At 40.2% G+C, this 15,136-nt stretch overlaps 2 protein-coding genes across 4 annotated transcripts; both read right to left on the bottom strand.

Moving 5' to 3' along the window:
* Nucleotides 1-282: 282 nt before the first annotated feature.
* Nucleotides 283-9,135, bottom strand: LOC140922664 (uncharacterized). Of its 3 annotated transcripts, XM_073372656.1 has the most exons (11): nt 8,996-9,118; nt 7,260-7,360; nt 6,674-6,808; nt 4,736-4,897; nt 4,323-4,400; nt 3,801-3,868; nt 2,794-2,862; nt 2,261-2,297; nt 2,165-2,230; nt 1,509-1,570; nt 283-619 (listed from the first exon to the last, which is right to left on the bottom strand). In XM_073372656.1, exons 2-11 carry the CDS (start codon nt 7,348-7,350, stop codon nt 407-409), a joined length of 981 nt encoding a protein of 326 aa, XP_073228757.1. In that variant the 5' UTR covers nt 7,351-7,360; nt 8,996-9,118; the 3' UTR covers nt 283-406. The 3 variants fall into 3 exon arrangements, with proteins under 3 accessions (XP_073228757.1, XP_073228756.1, XP_073228755.1); XM_073372655.1 differs by having other exon boundaries at nt 2,165-2,297; nt 7,260-7,363; nt 8,996-9,135; XM_073372654.1 differs by having other exon boundaries at nt 2,165-2,297.
* Nucleotides 9,136-10,912: 1,777 nt separating this feature from the next.
* LOC140922654 (actin, cytoplasmic-like) lies at nt 10,913-14,273 on the bottom strand. The gene is made up of 3 exons (XM_073372643.1): nt 13,915-14,273; nt 13,718-13,828; nt 10,913-11,828 (listed from the first exon to the last, which is right to left on the bottom strand). The coding sequence occupies exons 1-3, from the start codon at nt 14,167-14,169 to the stop codon at nt 11,064-11,066; spliced, it is 1,131 nt and encodes a 376-aa protein (XP_073228744.1). The 5' UTR covers nt 14,170-14,273; the 3' UTR covers nt 10,913-11,063.
* Between the last annotated feature and the right edge of the window lie 863 nt (nt 14,274-15,136).

Here is a 15,136-nt window from a genome sequence, read left to right on the forward strand (position 1 = left end):
ATTCATATAATCTTGCACACCTCATCACAGGCTAGAGTGGTTTTCGTTTGAGTGTCGTAAAACCAAAACCAAAGTAATTACTCTGGCCAATCACATAGGACACAGACAATACATTGAACCAATCAAAACTCGAAGTAATTACATGTGGCTGACGCAAAGCGCGGGAAAATGCATGCGAGCGCGTCACAATTGGCTTTGGTCTTACTTCTGATTGGATGAAAAGGTGGTGCGAATCTTTTAAGCCAATCGCATCGTGTAGAAAGTGCAAAACCAATTACTTTTCGACACTCAAATGAAAACCGCTCTATCTATCAACTTTATAATCTTTTAAAATTTCTGTGACACATCAAATACCCAAGGAAGAGGAAGTTGTCAGTTCTAGGGTGGAAACTTAAAAAGAAAACAATTAAGGCCCTCCAAACATGTTGCCGAAAGGCATACCGCCCGAAAAGCCACCCGAAAACCCGCTTCCACTCCCGGGCGGCGGGCCAGTTCCCGGGGGACCAAATTTCTTGTCCAACTTATCAATAATAGTTCTTAATTTCGGTTTGTTTCCGTATTTAGATAGGTTCGACGGGTTTTGGCTGACATCTTGGAAAGCTTGCATTGTTTCAGGATCCTGAAAGTCAAATAGTCGGCATCTTAATAACATCATTATTTTAATTGACAAATCAAATTTATTCACTTTTTGACTTATTTATCGGCTACAATTCTTTTCCTTGTAATTATGATACAATCAACACTGGACTATTGTAAAATTAAAACCCTCTTTCCACTACTTCGGTCACATTGCACAAAAACAACTCGCTTGGGTATAGTATGCAGCGTAGTAGGACAAACAGGGCTTCCATCTAAGATGGTAATTTACGTAACATGTGGCAGTCCATTGCTCCATGTAAAGGAATCCAAGACATTCTGGTACTCTGGATTCCAAAGCATGTATTTCAGGATTCCAAATACTGGATTCCAGTCTCTGTCAGCAGAACTTGGATTCCGGATTCCTTGAGCAGTATTCCGGATTCCGAAGCCCATGATTCCGGAATTCCACAAGCAAAATTTTCCGGAGTCCGGATTCCACTGGCCAAATTTCCGGGGTCCCTTACATGGGGCAGTCCAGCTGCAAGAGCTGCACTTGGTTCATTGAAGAATTGAAGTTACGCTTTTTGTGTGAATTTCAAACAGGCTGATCTTTTAATTAAAGCTATACAATACTCGTCATATTAGTTAGGACAGCAGTCATTTTTTCTGCCTCCTCAGTGTTGATTTCTGCGAGTTGGCATCACAGAAGCAAAAAAATTAAACACTGGGAGGGAAGGAGCACAACTTTTTTTTCGGAATATGGGTATTGCACGAAATGTCCCAACTTAATGTGACGAGGATTGTATCTTTTATTGTCGATCAGACCCTTGTAAAGTTGCCAGGGTTGCGTGAGGACACAAACAACGGCTCCAGTTATATTACTAACTGAATTCGTTTTGTATTATGTACAATACTGATCATGAACTAACCTGGAATGCTGCGACCAATTCTTTGTCACTCAGTAAGTCGTTCAGAATGGGTGTTTCACCTCCTAGAAATGGTCAATGATATAACACAATTGAATCGAAAGAAATAAACTATTATACACAAGATAAGGCAAAGTTTGCAGTCCACAGCATTATTGCATACAGACTTAGGATCGGGAGTAAGATTTAATTTCCTTAATCGCATCATCATCATCCTCATCATCATAAGCATGGTCATCATTATCATCATGCATCATAATTATCACCAGCATCATCAACAGCACCAGCAACATCATCATCATCATTATTATCGTCATCATCATCATCATCATCATCGCCACCATCATCCAGAATCATCATCATCATCAGGAGCACCATCACCACTACCATCATCGTCATCACCATCAACATCATCATCTTTCGACTACTGAGTAGGCGACCACAATATAGTAAAAGATATTTAAAATGATTACAAATTTGGCACTTTGAGCAAGGAAATTTCTAAATTTAGCGCCATCCTCAAATGTTTCAAACTTAGACTCTTAGTGCCCATATTTACACTTTGTCCCATGGCAGAGGTATGGATATGCTTGTGTGTGGAAGAAAATTAGGCCGTAACAACCCTGCTCCAGATGTAAATTCCAAATGCTCTCTACTACCTCCAAGTATTGCCTCCGCAGACATCCCTCCTCCACTGGTGCCAGCAGGGAAACCTCCTGCAAGTCCAGGGATTCCAGCAAAACTTCCTCCGGGCGCAGAAAATCCCCCAGGGAAATCCCTCGTCATTTGTTCCTGAAAATTTGGCAAGTAAGTAGTTTAAGTACTAATGGGTAGAAAACAATGGATCAAGTTAGGTTTCTGGGAACCTGCCCACCTACGCCTCCCCTAAATCAACATTTTGCCCTAAACGAGAAGTAAGTGAATGTTAGCTTAGGGGAGGGGTAGGTGGGTAGTTTCCCAGAAACCTAACCTGATCCAAAGTTACGAGGCAAACTTTGTATTGTTTTTATGGAATTCGGATCTCTATTAGTGATAGCCAATGGTTTTAAACCAGCCCAGTCCCTGTGCGTTCTTGGCCCCGTCAATCCTGGACTCTACCGTGAGCTGTGACGTCACCGAGAGAAACTCGCCCACTCTTTCCCAGACTTCGAGCGGACAACGGGTCAAGAGAAAACGCCTAGGGACTAGGCTGGTTTTACACCACTCGGGATGTCTATACTGCGCATGATTTCCTCTTCTTATCGTAGTATCAGTGCAATTGGTACTGCATTTTGAACGATTAAAATACCTTTGGTTTGTCTCTTTCCGCAATAGTCTTGCTCCTCAATTCAGAAAGAGTCTTGTTTTCCTTGTCGATCTTTTTTAGTTAAATTTAAACAACTATATGCTTAATTAAGTCTAAAAACTACAAATAGACCAATACTCTCATCATGGTACAAAATGGCAGGGAAGCGGGTAGTAGGAGCTCCTTCCCTGGCTTTTGGCCTTGATTAAATATTATACAAAGATTAAAGGTCACTGGATAGCCTACGACTAGCGCAATAAGATGGGGGTTTTAACGTCATTCAAAATGGTCGCCATCTTGGTTGCTTTCTAAGCTACCATCGTGGCTTTTCTGAAAATTCACATTTATACCAACAGTCTAGAAACTTTTCATTGAGTAGGTGTAAAAAAGTTATTATTAAACATTATTGGGTTTTGGAATTGCTCTGTACGTTATTTACCAAAAATTGTAAAAAACGTGCATTTTTTCGGGAAAATGCTCTTACATAGTGTTATTTTTGACGCTATACCTTGTAACCATAGCAACCCAATGCCCGACAGAGTTGCCAAAATGTGTATTACCATATTTATTCGATTAACTGCCCTGAGCACTCAATAAATTTTTGGACCTTGAGAGTGGGCGCTTATCACCATGTTCAGCAAGTGTAGTATGTATATTTGGGAACAAAACGACAAGTGGTAATAACAAAACGCTAAGATGTAACAAAGCAAGGTTTTTGTGAAATACTATGAAGAAAACTCCGCCTTCGGGGAAGTCTCTTATTAGTACTTATTTAATTTCAATTTCACCCGCAATATGAGTTTGAGCGGGAGGGGGAGGGGTGGACGCTTATTCGAGGTGGGCGCTAGTTCGAGGTTGGGCGCTTATTCGAATAAATACGGTAAATATTTAAACAGCCACTGACAAGAGTAGCTTTGGCTAAACAGCTTTTTGAAAAAAATATATATATATATGTATACAAAAACGCATGTGCATTGGAAAGACGTTAACGGAATAATTCAATAGGATACTGCCAATCCTTTATCGCACCAATTTATGGCTTCTCCATATAAACCAAGTTGCAAACAGGCATTTGCTCCTGAAACCAAAAAATTAGCGTTAAAAGACCCACAACAACAACTACATCGAACAAACAAAACAACAAATAAACAGATGTAAAAGCTTATCATTTTTATTTTGCTATATAGTTTGTTCCCGCTTTCTCGATTCCTCTCTATTTCAAAAGTCCCGTTAACTGGAACCAAAACCCATCTCTCTTAATCCCTACCCAACCTTTGCAATTTCACCTTCGAAATGACGTCCGAGGAATGAACGCATACGCAGAATTCCATACAGATGAAGTGACACTACCAAGATTTGGCTACGAACTTCTGACTGGTCGTTCCGCAAGGGAAATTTCCTTCAACCAATCAAAAGCACTACTCAGTTCTGAGTAGCGACTTGTGATCAGTTTGCAATTTCTACGCTCCTTCCACCTACGGTTTCCCCACGAAGGAAAGGAAGCCAGCGAAGGGATGGGAAACTGTACCTACCTCTTTCCATGGCTTTAGTATAGGTTGGCTGCAAGTCAACGGCAATTTGCACGTCAATTAGCGTTTCTTCATAATTTTCTGAAATCATGAAAAGGACAAGAGACATTAATTAAATTTTGCTAAATTCGCTTGCGAGGCTTTCTTTGTGCGCGCTTAACCTAGCCTGAGGGGGGATAATAGGAAGTCAGCAAATACCCAAGAAGCATGGAAACATCAATCACCATAGACATACTTGAGACAGGAAAATGCTCTTATTACTTTTCTTGACATATATAACTTGCAAAAAATATCAGTAAATCTAATAATTCATTAGTTACGAAAATTGGAATCTGTTTCAGTAATTAATTATCAAAACGGTGCAACAGATACATCTGACAAGAATTGTTTTTAATTAAGCTGGCTTTACATCTTACTCTGATTGAAATAAGCCGTTGCCCTGTTGCTGTAGAGTTTAGCATTCAGCTCGTCATCGTCACAGTTCACTTGAAGTCCTTCTGAGTAGAACTGTACAGCGGCTGGGTAGTCTTTCCTTTTGTGCGCGTTATTGCCTTCATTCTTGTAAGCGTCTGCTAGAGCTGATTAAAAAGAATTGATTGCACAAGTACACAAAATTAGCTCAAATCCATCTTCGAATGGGAATGCCCTTTACCCTGGTTGTGTTTGTAAGATTTGTTTGTTGGAGGGATGGTCTATTTGCCCAGTCCATTTGTGACTGGGTATCGTGTGTAGTGCCTCGCCCCATATAAGGGATTTCAAGACAGTCTGGGATTCTAGATGCCACGCCGTGGATTCCGGATTTCAGGTACAGGATTTCAGTGCTCTGTCTCGTCGATTCTGGATTAGTGGGATTGCGGATTTGAAAGCCCAGGAATTCCGGATTCCCCAAGCAAAGTTTTTCAGGATTCCACAGGTAAGTGATAAATTCTCGATAACTTGCGTACTTTTAAACACTAGAGAATGAAAAGGATCCGCATCTGATGCATCTGTACGAAAATAACATCAAAGGCAGATTTGGTAGGATAGGCTAGATCTCTAAAGGCTCTATTACTGTCACCTTCGGCTTTACAGCTGCAGTCGTAGCGGTAGTGGTACTGGTGGAGGAGGTGGTGGTAGAGGCAATGGTAGCGGTAGTGCTAATGCAAGCACTAGCGGTGGTGCTAGTGGCGAAGGAAGTGGTGATAGTGGGTGTAAGAGTCGGATTGGGAATGTTGTTGGCAATGTCAGTGGTAAGGGCTGGGGTTAGGGTTAGATGGTAGTGGTGGTGGTAGTGGTCTTGGTAGTAGTAGTGATAGTGGTTAGGCATGCTGAGGCATGTCCCCATTGCGCTGGAAAATTCGTCAAAAGTGCTCAAAACATGGCAAAAAAGTGCTCGAATAGTACGCGAATTTTTGAAAAAGTGCTTGAAATTTCGAGATAGTGCTCGAAAGTTGCTCGTAGTTTTTAATTATTTCCCAGCAAATGTTCATAAATATTCTTAGTTTTATCAAAGCTTTAACCCTCTATTTTCTTAACTTTTCCGAACTAGAAGTGAAACACCATCTTGACCCATTTTTTAAAATTGAATGAAGAACACTTTACTTTTCACCTAGAGTACCACATTCTGGTACGTTTGCTTACCATAAATATAATGAACTTTCTTACCTCAAAAATCCGAGAATGTGTGACTTCACTCTAGTAACTCTATTGAAAATGCGACCCCATTATAGTCAATCCGGTCGTAAAAATGCGATCCCATCCATCGGCACATCCCCATTAGCCTCTTATAAGGAAATATCCCCCCGGAAATGTGAGTCACTCAACACTTAATTTTCGGTTCACGTTATGTTCGCGGCACTCATTGTTCGCGTCACTTTAATTTCGCGATTTTTTGGTATCTCGAAATTCGCGAAAATTTCATGTAATATAAGGTATTCGGTTCACTGAAAACGTTTCGAAGACAAATATCGCATGACACACATGCCGAAAATTGTAAAAAAAAAAAGTGCTTAAATGTTGCCCAAATAGCAAAATAATGTTCAGATTCTGGTCAAAAGTCATTACAGTGCTCAAGAGTGATGGAAATGTATAATAGTGCACCAAACTCGAAAAAGTGCCCAGCGCAATCGGGACTGCCCTAATAGAGGTGGTGGGGTGGTGGTGGCGGTACTGTTTGTGGTAGTGGTACTGGTAATGGTAGTTACAGAGGTAATGGTGGTGGTGGTGGTTGTAGTGGCAGCGGCAGAAGCAGCCAAAGAGTTATAGCTGTAGCTTGTGTTGCTAGTGCTAGTGGTAGTATAGTAGCGATTACGCAATTGTTTGTTTCAGCGGTCACATGCAAGGTAGCGTTTACAAACGTGATGTCTTTTGTTCACCTTTCTTCAGCTCAGTATTCAAACTGTCATCCTTGCATTGAACATTAAGTGCCTCTTTATAAAGCCGTACCGCTTCAATAAAATCTTTGTTCTCGCATGCCTGGTCGCCGTCTATCTTGAACACTTCTGCTATTGCTGCATTAGAATAAGAATATTAAATAATTAAAGCCGTTTTACATAGACAAAAATGATACCTAACATATAGAACCTCTCGTCACTTTACTATGGGATATAGAATCCAGGCCTTCGCTAAGAGGTTCAAAGTCATGCCTTTCATTTACTTGTAACATTTTTTTGGTATTTCTTTATATTCATCCTTCCAATCATTTACAACTTAAATCAGAGAGAGAGAGAAGAGAAAACTTGGGATGAAAAGAGGACATTTTGCAGGGAGTCCGTCCCACCATGCACACCGCACATCCGAGAAGGTCACTTTTCCTCTGTAAAAAAGTCCTAGTTATGCCTCTAGAAGGAATAGCTCTTGTAGGGAAGAGGATGTTACTCAAGACTGTGTTTAAAAAAAGACCAAGAAAAACCGTTCGTTCTGCGGATTATCAGTTGACATCACCATCTTTCTTCCTCTCACCTCTTTTTGTGTCATCATCAAATTCTGTTGTTTCTTCTGCTGGGGGTGTTGTCCCACCATCATGTCCAGTGTCCTCTGGATTCTCTGCCATGTGAAACAGCCTGCTAGCAAATGACACTTCAGCTTAATTTTAATTGCAGAAGAACGGTCACAAATTTATTAAACCGTAAGCTTCACCCTCTAAATAACTAGCCAACGTTTATTCACTATTGCTCATTTTGGCCAGTTACGCGTACGTGTGACTTGATCGGTGTAATTGTAGTATCATCTAGCTAGCGATCTTTCCCATAGTGCAATTCGAAACCACACTAGCTCGAAGTCACGCACAGTCTCAAAATTTCTTATCAGTAGCTTTTGCATCCTGTCCTTGCAATTATTTATTTATTTACTCCGGAATTCGGGAAATTTTTGCTCGTGGAATCCAGATTCCGGAATATTTTTCTTAATTGTGGAATCCGGAATCTTAGGCTCTGAAATCCGGAATACAACTCAAGCAATCCAGTGATCCCGCCCCCGGGGGGGGGGGGGGACTGCCAGATATGGGCTACGTAGGTATGTGCCGTTGTGAAGGGTATGGTTTTCAAGCTGTTCACTCTGGGATAGGGTGGATAAATCAGAAAGTTTGAGTTTAAGTCTAGAATAGGGTATCATTTTGCAGGAAACTGATCAATTGGTTGAAGATTTTAGTGTAGACTAGGGAAACCTGGAATTGTCACTCAAAAATAAAAAAAAATCAAATCGGCAAATTTATATTTACGCAACTCAGCCTAAAAGCTACTCTACGATAGGGAGATTATTTAGGGAGTTTAGTCTAGTATAGGGTAGCAAAATTCTGCTGAACTACTGTAGCTCTGGTATAGGCTAAGGGTTCCAGGGTCCCAGCGGCACACCCCCACCCAGAAATTCCTAAAGTACCTTCCCCCCCCCCCCCCCCCCATCCCACCAACGACTGGAATCAGGAATCCAAGTTTCACTGACAAACACTCCGGAATCCGCAGCGTGGAGTCCAGAATCCAAGATTTCTTTCATTTCCTAACATGGGGCGACAAGTTGTCTGTTCCAGTAGGCCTGCTGTAGTGACCTCAGCATCAAGTTTCGTTTTGGCTTTGATACAGCAATACAGGAAGCAAAAAATAAAGAAGGAATGACGTGACGATAAAGAGAACGTTGGACAAAAAACAAAACGAAACTCTTGCAGTTTCGGTCCGATTTTTACTCGTTGAACAATAGCTTTTCAAACATGACGTGATTTCATTGTAAACAACACCAAATACTACACGTTAAGATGAGTTAGTACCCTTGCGTGACTTTCGTGTGTGCTTAAGCTTATAATGCATTCAGAAGGATTCGAACTTTGACTAGGCTTTAACGGTATCAACAAATCGAACTTTCCTATGAAAGAACGTACTCACCAGTGTAAAAAATTTCATCAACATCATTTCGTTAAATCAATCGCAGTTACCTTTTCATTTTCGTAGTCAAATCTTGAAATGCTATGATTGCTTCAGTCGTTATGAATAATGCTCTTAGGTTTGCCAATACTTCGCTATCTTTCTTCAGGTTTTAATTCATTCAGATTCCAAGTTGAATTTTCATTGCTTCCAGGTTAGAATTTTAACCGCTTCTTGTAATGAAAGATCAACGAACAGTGAAATCGATTGAACATTTGGCGTAAATAGAAAATGTTGTAGAGTTTGTGTATGCATCGGAAGAGCTGTTGGAACTGTTTTACTTACCCTGAACTCTAGCTTTGTTTACCAAGAGAATCCACACGGAAGGGATTTATGACTGTACAATAATAAACCGAAAAAAAATGCTTCAAAATAATTTCTTGTCCACGTTTATACCGCGGGTAGCTACGACCAAAAGAGCGGAAGTGGTAATAATGAATTATGCATAGCGGTATCAGGACTCATAAATAGTTATCATAAATTAGATCATTGTTATAAATAATAATCGCAAGGTTAATCTTAAAGGGAACCCTTACAGCCTGAAAAAAGACCATAAGATGTATGGACACTGTACTGTACTGATTAGTATAAAAAATAATAAGTCAAACTTTATATAATCCACTGATTTAAGCTATCTATTATGTTTTTATATGATAACAGACTCATAGACCGCCGATAGACCGAGGGTCGTTGTGTGACTTTTACTTATGATAACATTTTTTCACCTTTTGAAAAATTTTAACGTAACGTCGGGGGTTTACCTAAACTAAGCGAAAAAAAAAGCAACTCGAAAATGTCTAGTGTTAATTGGTTTAAAAGAAAGGAAACGTTTCAATACTAAACTCCCAGCAAAACTTCTTAAAGAAGATTAAAGGCCAAAATCTGAACCGAAATATCCAAATGACTGTCAAATGGTCGCTTAGTGATCACGTGGCCTAGATCGTAGCAACGGAATCCAGGAAAATTAGGCTCATGGAATCTGAAATCCTGGGTTTTGGAATCCGGAATACAGCTCAAGGAATTCGGAATCCAAGTTCTACGTACTGACAAATACTGGAATCCAGTACCTGGAATCCCGAATCCACAGCGTGGAATCCAGAATCGAAGACTGTCCATTCCCTTACATGGGGCGTACTGTGTACTATGAGGGTATATCCGCCTCCTTCTCTTGTACAGGTTATCAAGATCAGGGCTGGAGGTCAGTCCCATGTATATGCTATAAAGATATGGTAGAAGCCAAAGGGAATGGGTTTTGACCCCGTTTGACACGAAACTAAATTTAGATTTTAGTCGTTAAGGTCTTAAATTCCGGGGGGGCGGGAGCAGTCCTTATAATGGCCTATACGGGGAGGCATATTAAATTCTGCAAACAGAAAACTGGAATGCTGATCGTATTACGTGAAAATTAACCCTGCAAGACATCAACACGACACCAATCCCGCTCTGTTTCGAGTTCTTTCGGTGTCGTGTTGATGTCTTGCAGAGTTAATTTTCACGTAGTACTATCAGCATTGCAGTATTCTGCTTGCAGAATTTAATATGTCTACATTATCATTTTTGCTTCTCAGGTCTTTATAGATCCTACGTTCTTCGGCATATTCGTTTGCGGTCCTTTGCAGTCCCTTGTGGTTAATATTTGTACTATACGGGGAGGCTCCGCCTGAAAGGGATACCCTTTTCAGCCCTCAGGTATATGAAAGGGTTAGGGAAATCTTTCATTGCGGCTTTTGAAAGCAGACCTAAAAGGGCTTACTAGCGGGCGCATTTTATCGCTGTGAAAAAGACAAGAAATGTTTCTGGTCTAGTGATTTATTCACATTTAAAAGACATCAGTGCATTAAGAGCAGTTAAAAGGGATGCAGATTTTTTTCTGGTTGAGTTGAATTGGCTTTTTCGGCTCTCTTGGGAGGTCGTAAATTTGACTGGTTTAATAGATCGTTTTCACATGACATCACGACGGCCATATTTGTGTACAAAACAATGAATCGGCGGCCATATGTTTGTGTATAAAAAAAATCCTGTGGGAATTGAACTCTTTTCACATGTTAAAACTTCTTTTATGCCAAGCAATTTTTGCATAGCTGCTGACCACGTGACTGAAAACGCTCTATAGATTGATCAACTTTTTGATCAGAACTCTCTATTTATATCACAGACTAAAAGTTGACGAGGAAATACCATTAGAAAAGAATAAGGAAGCAGTTTTTATCCTAAACTGTGTATATTTTAATTCGTTTTTTATAAAAAAGAAACAACGCATACTATAACTATTAAACAGATGATGTTCAAAATCAAGATTTGCATGAGAAGAACATAAAGTTCAGTTGATAATTTTTCTTTTCCTCATGGCCATCTAGAAACATTTGCGGTGGACGATCGACGGGCCAGATTCATCGTATTCTTGCTTGGAGATCCACATCTGCTGGAAGGTGGACAGGGAGGCGAGGATAGATCCACCAATCCAAACGGAATATTTGCGCTCGGGAGGAGCAATTATCTTGATCTTCATTGTAGGTGGAGCCAGAGCTGTGATTTCCTTCTGCATTCTGTCAGCAATTCCTGGAAACATGGTGGAGCCACCAGACAACACTGTGTTGGCGTACAAATCCTTACGGATATCCACATCGCATTTCATGATTGAATTGTAGGTTGTCTCATGGATGCCAGCAGATTCCATTCCAAGGAAAGAAGGCTGAAACAAGGCTTCGGGACATCTGAATCGCTCATTGCCGATGGTGATGACCTGGCCGTCAGGGAGCTCATAGCTCTTCTCCAGGCTGGAGCTGGAAGCGGCGGTGCTCATTTCTTGTTCGAAATCTAAAGCAACATAGCACAGCTTCTCTTTGATGTCACGCACAATCTCGCGTTCGGCAGTGGTGGTGAAGGAGTATCCACGCTCAGTTAAAATCTTCATAAGATAGTCGGTCAAGTCTCTACCAGCCAAGTCAAGACGAAGAATAGCATGGGGAAGAGCGTAGCCCTCATAGATCGGAACTGTATGACTCACTCCGTCACCACTGTCAAAGACGATACCGGTTGTTCGACCAGAAGCGTATAGCGACAGCACAGCCTGAATGGCGACGTACATGGCAGGTGAATTGAAGGTTTCAAACATAATCTGAAATGAGTAAAGAAACAGAAATATTTAAAGGGGTTACAGTTAGTAGTAAACAGATCACGACATTTGGTGGCTGTTGTTATTTGGTCGTATGAAGAGGCAAAGATTTAGTATCGGTCAAATGAGCTGATTAGTGACCCCAATACAATTAACAGGGTGGCCAGCAAGAGGCTCTGACAATTCGACTCAATCCTTCACGCAGCGAAATTCCAAAAGTTCCAAAATATTGAGCACTAAGGGACTGTTTGTGCATTATTACTACAGAGTGGCAGAAAAGTTGGTGTTTGTACTCTCCTCCAGATGTGCTAACTCTTTAAAACGTACCCCCCCCCTCCCACCCCAACAAAATGTCTCAAAAATAAATGGACCTACAATCCCCTTCCTTTTGCTTTGACCCACTACCACCCCTCCGTCAGTTTACTTGGAATTCTGCGGTGAAATCTGGCCCAAGCCTTTCCTCAGTGTTTTGTGGAAGAAAGAAAATGGACTCCGGGAGGAAATTAAACTAAAGTTAACTAGAAATGAAATTCTCCACAGTTAAATTGGCTGTTCCGCTGATACTAAATTTAACAGGGTTTCCGAAATAGCTTCAGTCTGATAAAACACGCAAAGCAAAAAAATATTTCTTGTGAACATTTTTTTTTATTTTGTCGGGAAGGTGTTTGAGTGTTGTTTGAAGTTAAGAAATCAACTGGTTTATTTCAAAGACATCCACAGGTGAGAAAAACGTAAGAAGACACAAATAAAAGTAACAATTGGTCAACCCTTTCTCTCCCGGCCGCTGCCTCGTTGACTCCTTGCCATCGCGGAAAAATCATAATCCTCACTTCAGTTGCTTTCGAGAACTATACTGATATACCCTTCATATTCCAAACACCAGCTGTCATTATCATTATTTGCAATCATAATACATACAATGAATAGTAGAAATAGGCAGAGACTGATCCACTACAGTACCATGGAATTGTTTATTTTGCAGAATGAGATATCATAATGCCAACTAACCCGGAATTAGTAATAATGCAAATTATAAGAAACCAAGATGTTTCATTTGTCCCAGTTTGTTTTTGGGTGAGAAATTGCCGCGAAGACCTCAAGTTTTTGAAGATGAATGAGCTTATTTGAATTTAAACAAAGAAAGCAAACAAGTTTGTCAAGTTGTAATTGATTCGTCAACAGCAATTTTTTCTCTGTTTTAATTCCAGCAGAGTATATACACGTCATTTTTCCTTGATTTCCTTATTCATAATTGCGATATCTAATACGCTCGGTTTTTCCTTTCGTCGCTATTCGCCTCCTGACCTATCAGGAGGCAGACTAACCTAATATGGCAATGAAAGGATAGTTTCCGTAAAGATAACCAGCGGCATAATTAAATTCAGAAAACTCTTTTGACACTATTTATATCCACTTTAGAACTTTCTTCTGTGGAGCGTGAATTTACATTTAAGTCTCTTAATGGCCTGACAAATTTGCGGAACTTCTTTCTGAATTCCACCTAAGTTGTGCAATTTGGAAACCATATTAAAGACACTGGTTCACATCCCTAATAAAACTTTTGCTCCCCCTGACTTTCTAACGAAAGACTTCGAAATAAATTGACGACATCGAATTGATCCTCTGTAGAAGTGTAGCATACACCGTAAGGTCTTTAATATTATCCATAAAATATGATTTCGGCAGTGCGTTAACAGTTATTCACACAACTTTTAAAAGCGTATATTGTCTTAAGAAATGGGAACCGAAGTTACATTAGAAAATTGCATCTGTCCTTAAAAATATTTTACGTGGGCAACTAACAGTAACCAGACACAAATCATAGTAAATAATAAATTAGTAATTAAGGCGCTGTGGCATAAACAGTGTCTACTTGTGGTCAGTCTATTTACCTGGGTCATTTTTTCCCTGTTGGCTTTTGGATTGAGAGGAGCTTCGGTCAGCAAAACTGGGTGTTCCTCGGGAGCTACTCGCAGCTCGTTGTAGAAGGTGTGGTGCCAGATCTAAAACACAAAACGCCGCATAATGTTATTTCCCGACCTGTGGTTTTAAAATCTTTTTCTTATGAACAAGTTATTTCACATTTTACCTTCTCCATGTCATCCCAGTTGGTTACAATGCCGTGTTCGATGGGATATTTCAGGGTTAGAATGCCCCTTTTGCTCTGAGCTTCGTCGCCAACGTAGGAGTCTTTCTGACCCATACCAACCATCACACCCTGATGCCTTGGACGGCCAACGATGGAGGGAAACACTGCACGAGGAGCATCGTCTCCGGCGAAACCGGCCTTGCACATACCCGAGCCATTATCCACTACCAAGGCGGAAACATCCTCATCGGCCATGGTTCAAAGTAAAATATTATATGTGGTTTTCAACAGCCAAACTAACCAAGATCTCTTGGCCCGTGTTAATAGTCTGAGACCGGATTAAACTGTTTATATAAGCGACGTAACCTCAAAGTGTTTCTCATTGGCTAACAGAAAAGTCAGCCGAGTAGAAAGTGAAAAATTTGCATGTCTTCGAGTCAATGAGCCCGCATCCACAATTTAAGAGGTAAATAAAAATTACCGCAAGTTATTAATATTTTTGCCCGGAAAAAATAATATTTAATATCAACGTTATGAGGCCAAACATAATAATACCAACTTTATTTTTGTTACTAATTAAAGGCTTAAATAAATCCGGAAAAGCGATGACATTAGAGGTGTAATTAACCACACTATGATTCTATTTTAAAATATACGCCTTTTCAAGCTCGAACTCAAGGCCATTACATGCTAAAAGTATCGAATCCAAGAAAGGAGAACTTGTGTGTCGATATTAACAATACTCAGTCAACGCGTTTTTATTATCATAATCTGCGGAACTTGCAATGAGTGAACCACGATTTATTACCTTATTTGGACATTTTATTTCGGGAATGTGTTTTGAACTAGGACCGCTTGATCATACTTTATCAGGCAAAGTAACCGAGGTTTTACAAAAAGCAAAAGAGGGGTCATTTTTATATCCTTGTGGATACAATGGCATTTGTCGCGCTATTCTGTAAAGCCACTAAAACTCATTGATTAAGGTTTCACGCCCTGAAGCTATTTACAGACCAGTGCACTTGTTCACGAGAAGCAAAAGAATTATCTCGATACTAGCTAGTGTTTCCAAGTTTCACTTTCCATGTGTACTACAAAACGGCTCTTCTCTTTTAGATCATAAACATCCATAACCATCTTAGGGGGCACGACTTCAGTTTAATCGTTCGATTGGAAAATTTCCGGGAACAACAGAATTTTGAAAAAAGTAGTTTTGTATTTT

Source organism: Porites lutea, chromosome 13 (genome assembly GCF_958299795.1).
Source record: "Porites lutea chromosome 13, jaPorLute2.1, whole genome shotgun sequence".
NCBI classification, from domain to species: Eukaryota; Metazoa; Cnidaria; class Anthozoa; order Scleractinia; family Poritidae; genus Porites; species Porites lutea.

Excerpts from the sequence above, each read along its gene's own strand:
- LOC140922664 (XM_073372655.1), bottom strand. The coding sequence starts at position 7,350 with ATGGCAGAGAATCCAGAGGACACTGGACATGATGGTGGGACAACACCC. Across the intron at positions 3,869-4,322 it reads TACTAAAGCCATGGAAAGAG|GAGCAAATGCCTGTTTGCAA; the intron begins GTAGGTACAGTT and ends TTTTGGTTTCAG. Across the intron at positions 2,298-2,793 it reads CGGAAAGAGACAAACCAAAG|GAACAAATGACGAGGGATTT; the intron begins GTATTTTAATCG and ends CCAAATTTTCAG.
- LOC140922654 (XM_073372643.1), bottom strand. The coding sequence starts at position 14,169 with ATGGCCGATGAGGATGTTTCCGCCTTGGTAGTGGATAATGGCTCGGGT. Across the intron at positions 13,829-13,914 it reads ACTGGGATGACATGGAGAAG|ATCTGGCACCACACCTTCTA; the intron begins GTAAAATGTGAA and ends TTTGTGTTTTAG. Across the intron at positions 11,829-13,717 it reads ACAGGGAAAAAATGACCCAG|ATTATGTTTGAAACCTTCAA; the intron begins GTAAATAGACTG and ends TACTCATTTCAG.